This window comes from Procambarus clarkii, chromosome 43, assembly GCF_040958095.1.
Source record: "Procambarus clarkii isolate CNS0578487 chromosome 43, FALCON_Pclarkii_2.0, whole genome shotgun sequence".
Taxonomy (NCBI): domain Eukaryota; kingdom Metazoa; phylum Arthropoda; class Malacostraca; order Decapoda; family Cambaridae; genus Procambarus; species Procambarus clarkii.
In genome coordinates this window covers 37,515,919-37,523,248 of record NC_091192.1, presented here as the reverse complement: position 1 = coordinate 37,523,248, position 7,330 = coordinate 37,515,919, and the positions used below count along the sequence as shown (strand labels likewise).

Sequence of the window (7,330 nt, the reverse complement as noted above, 5' to 3'; positions counted from 1 at the left end):
CGGGTGGGACGCGAACAAGGGGACACAGGTGGAAACTTAGTACCCAGATGAGCCACAGGGACGTTAGAAAGAAATTTTTCAGTGTCAGAGTAGTTAATATATGGAATGCATTAGGAAGTGATGTGGTGGAGGCTGACTCCATACACAGTTTCAAATGTAGATATGATAGAGCCCAGTAGGCTCAGGAACCTGTACACCTGTTGATTGACAGTTGAGAGGCGGGATTAAAGAGACAAAGCTCAACCCCCGCAAACACAACTAGGTGAGTATAGAAACATTACCGCTTTTGCAAGCATGATTATATCTCTCAGTATATCACGCTATTGTTATTGGCATGTGAAATGTAAAATATGATTAATATTTGTGTTGTATGGATTTGTGAGCCGCTGAGGGACCTTAAGGGAAGAAAGCTACTCCTTCATTTTGAGACGTCTTTTATTATCTCTATAAAGTTACTTGAATGTGATGCAGCATGTGCAAGACCAGTTGACCCGAGTCTAATGCTTTGTCAAACACAGCTGTGTGACACCATCTTGTGTGGCACCATCTTGTGTGGCACCATCTTGTGTGACACCATCTTGTGTGACACCATCTTGTGTGACACCATCTTGTGTGACACCATCTTGTGTGGCACCATCTTGTGTGGCACCATCTTGTGTGACACCACCATCTTGTGTGGCACCACCATCTTGTGTGGCACCACCATCTTGTGTGACACCACCATCTCGTGTGGCACCATCTCGTGTGACACCATCGTGTGGCACCATCTCGTGTGGCACCATCTCGTGTGGCACCATCTCGTGTGACACCATCTCGTGTGGCACCATCTCGTGTGGCACCATCTCGTGTGGCACCATCTCGTGTGGCACCATCTCGTGTGACACCATCTTGTGTGACACCATCTTGTGTGGCACCATCTCGTGTGGCACCATCTCGTGTGACACCATCTCGTGTGACACCATCTCGTGTGACACCATCTCGTGTGACACCATCTCGTGTGACACCATCTCGTGTGACACCATCTCGTGTGGCACCACCTTGCGTGGCACCACCTTGCGTGACACCACCTTGCGTGACACCACCTTGTGTGACACCATCTTGTGTGACACCACCTTGTGTGACACCACCTTGTGTGACACCACCTTGTGTGACACCACCTTGTGTGACACCACCTTGTGTGACACCACCTTGCATGACACCACCTTGCGTGACACCACCTTGCGTGACACCACCTTGCGTGACACCACCTTGTGTGACACCACCTTGTGTGACACCACCTTGTGTGACACCACGTTGTGTGACACCACTTTGCGTGACACCACCTTGTGTGACACCATCTTGTGTGATACCATCTTGTGTGACACCACCTTGTGTGACACCACCTTGTGTGACACCACCTTGTGTGACACCATCTTGTGTGACACCACCTTGCGTGACACCACCTTGCGTGACACCACCTTGTGTGACACCTTGTGTGACACCACCTTGCGTGACACCACCTTGCGTGACACCACCTTGCGTGACACCACCTTGCGTGACACCACCTTGCGTGACACCACCTTGCGTGACACCACCTTGCGTGACACCACCTTGCGTGACACCACCTTGCGTGACACCATCTTGTGTGACACCATCTCGTGTGACACCATCTCGTGTGACACCATCTTGTGTGACACCACGTTGCGTGACACCACGTTGCGTGACACCACCTTGCGTGACACCACCTTGCGTGACACCACCTTGCGTGACACCACCTTGCGTGACACCATCTTGTGTGACACCATCTTGTGTGACACCATCTTGTGTGACACCATCTCGTGTGACACCACGTTGTGTGACACCACCTTGCGTGACACCACCTTGCGTGACACCACCTTGCGTGACACCATCTCGTGTGACACCATCTCGTGTGACACCATCTCGTGTGACACCATCTCGTGTGACACCATCTTGTGTGACACCATCTTGTGTGACACCATCTCGTGTGACACCATCTTGTGTGACACCATCTTGTTGGTCATGTGAGAGGACAAGGATAGAGGAGGAGGAGGAGGAGGAGGAGGTGATAACACGGAAGATAAATCTTGAGGACTGTTACACCCCTATATTAGGCCTAGCAATCTTTGTTTCATATTTAACTTTATTTTTTCTGGACTATAAAATTAAAAGGTACGGAAGTGAAGTTTTTGGTGACCCATCACTGACCATTGGTACTTTGGAGTAAATAGTTGTGGTAAGTAGTATCATATAGGGAGGATGGTGGTTATTATATCGGGGTTGTGAGTTGTGGTAGCGTTTAGAAGTGTCATTAAGGCAACTATTTCTTTACTTAACAAATACTGGATGGAGTATTTAATAACACAAATACTGGATGGAATATTTAATAACATAAATACTGGATGGAATATTTAATAACATAAATACTGGATGGAATATTTAATAACATAAATACTGGATGGAATATTTAATAACATAAATACTGGATGGAATATTTAATAACATAAATACTGGATGGAATATTTAATAACATAAATACTGGATGGAATATTTAATAACATAAATACTGGATGGAATATTTAATAACATAAATACTGGATGGAATATTTAATAACATAAATACTGTCAACAAGTGTAATACAGTGAAAGATGTGGACGCCACCTCAATCCACAACTTAAGACCAGATTCGACAAAGAATTCAATTGTCAGCATAATTAAATTATAACGGAACAGGTACGAGGCTAGTAGGCAGGACATGAAGGGGCTAGGATGGATTGGAGGCTACTGATGGCCCTGTATGACTAACCATCCTGCGATATGGGGACACGGTACCACTGCTACCTTATTCACCCTTGTGATGATGATATCCTCATAATGCACCCGGAGTCTGCCAGTGCAGACTACTGATCACGTGTCTCTGTATGACTAACCATCCTGTGTGATGGGGATTCTTTAGCATCATGAAGTTAGCTTTTTGACACTGTACTCCCTTGTATATAGTCTAGGGCAGCTGCACGAATGATGTAACTAATGTATTAATAAAAAAAATAGACAGGATAACGCACCCAAATTATCGGGACCGTCTCAAAGCTCGCAAAATGTCCTCCCCCCCCCCTCCTGTCCTTCTCTCCTCTCCCCCCCCCCTCCTGTCCTTCTCTCCTCTCCCCCCCCCCCCTCCTGTCCTCTTCTCTCCTCTCCCCCCTCCTGTCCTCTCTCCTCTCCCCCCTCCTGTCCTTCTCTCTCTCTCCTCTCCCCCCTCCTGTCCTCTTCTCTCCTCTCCCCCCTCCTGTCCTCTCTCCTCTCCCCCCTCCTGTCCTTCTCTCTCTATCCTCTCCCCCTCCTGTCCTTCTCTCTCCTCTCCCCCCTCCTGTCCTTCTCTCTCCTCTCCCCCCTCCTGTCCTTCTCTCTCCTCTCCCCCCTCCTGTCCTTCTCTCCTCTCCCCCCTCCTGTCCTTCTCTCTCCTCTCCCCCCTCCTGTCCTTCTCTCTCCTTCTCTCTCCTCTCCCCCCCTCCTGTCCTTCTCTCTCCTCTCCCCCCTCCTGTCCTTCTCTCCTCTCCCCCCCTCCTGTCCTTCTCTCTCCTCTCCCCCCTCCTGTCCTTCTCTCTCTCTCCTCTCCCCCCTCCTGTCCTTCTCTCTCTCTCCTCTCCCCCCTCCTGTCCTCCTCTCTCTCTCCTCTCCCCCCTCCTGTCCTTCTCTCTCTCTCCTCTCCCCCCTCCTGTCCTTCTCTCTCTCTCCTCTCCCCCCTCCTGTCCTCCTCTCTCTCTCCTCTCCCCCCTCCTGTCCTTCTCTCTCTCTCCTCTCCCCCCTCCTGTCCTTCTCTCTCTCTCCTCTCCCCCCCTCCTGTCCTTCTCTCTCTCTCCTCTCCCCCCTCCTGTCCTCCTCTCTCTCTCCTCTCCCCCCTCCTGTCCTTCTCTCTCTCTCCTCTCCCCCCTCCTGTCCTTCTCTCTCTCTCCTCTCCCCCCTCCTGTCCTTCTCTCTCTCTCCTCTCCCCCCTCCTGTCCTTCTCTCTCTCTCCTCTCCCCCCTCCTGTCCTTCTCTCTCTCTCCTCTCCCCCCTCCTGTCCTTCTCTCTCCTCTCCCCCCTCCTGTCCTTCTCTCTCTCTCCTCTCCCCCCTCCTGTCCTTCTCTCTCTCTCCTCTCCCCCCTCCTGTCCTTCTCTCTCTCTCCTCTCCCCCCTCCTGTCCTTCTCTCTCTCTCCTCTCCCCCCTCCTGTCCTTCTCTCTCTCTCCTCTCCCCCCTCCTGTCCTTCTCTCTCTCTCCTCTCCCCCCTCCTGTCCTTCTCTCTCTCTCCTCTCCCCCCTCCTGTCCTTCTCTCTCCTCTCCCCCCTCCTGTCCTTCTCTCTCTCTCCTCTCCCCCCTCCTGTCCTTCTCTCTCTCTCCTCTCCCCCCTCCTGTCCTTCTCTCTCTCTCCTCTCCCCCCTCCTGTCCTTCTCTCTCTCTCCTCTCCCCCCTCCTGTCCTTCTCTCTCTCTCCTCTCCCCCCTCCTGTCCTCCTCTCTCTCTCCTCTCCCCCCTCCTGTCCTTCTCTCTCTCTCCTCTCCCCCCTCCTGTCCTTCTCTCTCTCTCCTCTCCCCCCTCCTGTCCTTCTCTCTCTCTCCTCTCCCCCCTCCTGTCCTTCTCTCTCCTCTCCCCCCTCCTGTCCTTCTCTCTCTCTCCTCTCCCCCCTCCTGTCCTTCTCTCTCTCTCCTCTCCCCCCTCCTGTCCTTCTCTCTCCTCTCCCCCCTCCTGTCCTTCTCTCTCCTCTCCCCCCTCCTGTCCTTCTCTCTCTCTCCTCTCCCCCCTCCTGTCCTTCTCTCTCCTCTCCCCCCTCCTGTCCTTCTCTCTCTCTCCTCTCCCCCCTCCTGTCCTTCTCTCTCCTCTCCCCCCTCCTGTCCTTCTCTCTCTCTCCTCTCCCCCCTCCTGTCCTTCTCTCTCTCTCCTCTCCCCCCTCCTGTCCTTCTCTCTCTCTCCTCTCCCCCCTCCTGTCCTTCTCTCTCTCTCCTCTCCCCCCTCCTGTCCTTCTCTCTCTCTCCTCTCCCCCCTCCTGTCCTTCTCTCTCTCTCCTCTCCCCCCTCCTGTCCTTCTCTCTCTCTCCTCTCCCCCCTCCTGTCCTTCTCTCTCCTCTCCCCCCTCCTGTCCTTCTCTCTCTCTCCTCTCCCCCCTCCTGTCCTTCTCTCTCCTCTCCCCCCTCCTGTCCTTCTCTCTCTCTCCTCTCCCCCTCCTGTCCTTCTCTCCTCTCCCCATTCACCCGCTCCTCCACTTACCTTGGCTCCCCTGTCTTGTCTCCTCATCTTCCTCTCGTCCACCCCGTTCTCCTCACTACAAAAATTGTTGGCCTGAGGCTTCATCACCAAATGTTAGTCTTAGTATGTGACAGCTTCCATCCGGCTGTATTGCCTCATTCCACCTTGATTGGAAGAATTTTAAATGCAGTTGACCAACACTATGCATGGTTGTGTGTACTCTCCTAGCTGGGATTGCCTGGGTGGGATTCAACTTTCAGACCCTGCCTCTCTATTTTGTCTACTGGGGAATATGTTGTCGTGGTTTGTTGTTTTGTAATGTATCAATATTTTAAGCTGTCAACTAGTTTTTGCCAAAAGATGTATGTGGTTGACCAAGTTGAGATTGGCGGACGCTGGTCTAGTCCTATGGTAATGATTTCCCTGTGAATCATAGCATTGAATGAAGTGCTATGATTCTCATGTGGCACTTTCATATGTGCCCCATGAGAGGCTAGCAAGGACATTACAGGCACATGGAATAAATGGTAGAATATTAGAATGGGTAAAACAATGGTCCCCTAGCACTGGTTAAAACAAAGAAAACAAAGGGTTGTGCTAAACGGGAGTGACTCTGGAGATACTGTATGTGGCGAGTGGGGTGCCACAAGGGTCCATTTTGGGGCCAACCCTTTTTGTCATATACATTAGTGATATAGATGAGAATATTACAAACCACATCATCAGATTTGCAGATGATACTTGAGATTTATGATAAAGTGGGAAGTGAAAATGATATTGAGGCCTTACAAAGAGATCTACATGAACTCTACAAATGGTCAGAAGACTGGCAAATACCTTTTAATATCGACAAATGCAATACCTTACATTTGGGGCTTAACAACCCACGCCACATGTACCAAATTAACAACATTTCCTAGCAGCAGATTGATGAAGAAAATGACCTTGGAGTCAGAATCTATAATTGAGCAAAAGGTGCATAAGTGGGAGCAGCAGTAAAAAAAAAAAAAGTCGATAAAACCCTAGGAATATTCAAGTGTACCTTTGACTTAAAGGAAAAGTGTTTTTTTTTTTTTTTTTTTTTTTTTTTTTTTTTTAAATACAGAAGAGTTCTTACATTCTTGTACAGCCACTAACAGGCATAGAGTTTTGGGCAAGTCCTTAATCCTAATTTTCACACACACACATCCCCAGGAAACAACCCGCAGCAGCAGTTTACCTCCCAGGTACCTATTTATTGCTAGGTGAACAGGGCATCAGGATGAAAGAAACTCTGCCCATTTGTTTCCACCTCCGCCAGGGATCGAACCCGGACCCTTAGGACTACGAAACCCTAGCACTGTTCATTAAGCCATCAGGCCCCCAAAGGTAGGCCAAGTAGGTAGTTAATTCTACCAATATATTTATATATACAGTAGTTATATAGTAAAAGGTAGTTATATATGGTAATTATATATAAAAGGTAGTTATTAAACTGTAAATCTATGGTGCGCCCCTTACTTTGATTATTGTATCTCAGCATGGAGACCTCATCTTCAGAAAGACGTATACAGCTGTTTTGGAGAAAAGTTCAAAACTGGGCAACATAACCAAGTCCACTCTCATACCAGGAACGGTTGAGGGCCTCAGGGCTAACAACACTGCAAACCAGGCATGACAGGGCGAATCTCATCGAAACTTAAAATCTGAACAAATTGGAGGACGTTGACTCGTACAATTTCTTCAAAAGGTCAGGTGTAACACAAACAAGGAGTAACTGTTTCAAGCTCAACAAGCCACAATGTAGGACTGAGAACAGGAGATGCTTTTTCACTCACAGCGTTATAAACCCAAGGAACTTCCTACTTGCAAGGGCCAAAACTGTCAACTTTTAAAGTTCAGCTGGAAAAGATCATAGAAGCAAATGGGGGGGGGGGGGCCTTTGACAAGCCGCCGGCTTCTTGTCCTCGTCGAGGCCAGTAGTGTTAGTGGCTCTCGGGTAAACTCAAGCACAAGTTAGATATGTAAATGAGCTTGGTAGGATATAAATAGGAGCTGCTTTTTATGGTCCAACAGGCCTTCTGTAGTTTCCTTAATTTAATATGCTGCTTGAATATATAAAAAAAAGTGATT

At 49.3% G+C, this 7,330-nt stretch overlaps 1 protein-coding gene across 1 annotated transcript; it reads right to left on the bottom strand.

Annotated features, from left to right (window-relative positions):
* Nucleotides 1-497: 497 nt before the first annotated feature.
* Nucleotides 498-2,009, bottom strand: LOC138349960 (uncharacterized). The gene has a single exon (XM_069299964.1). It carries the CDS (start codon nt 2,007-2,009, stop codon nt 498-500), a length of 1,512 nt encoding a protein of 503 aa, XP_069156065.1.
* Between the last annotated feature and the right edge of the window lie 5,321 nt (nt 2,010-7,330).

What these genes read in the sequence shown, in the direction of transcription:
- LOC138349960 (XM_069299964.1), bottom strand. Translation starts at nt 2,009, where the DNA reads ATGGTGTCACACAAGATGGTGTCACACGAGATGGTGTCACACAAGATG.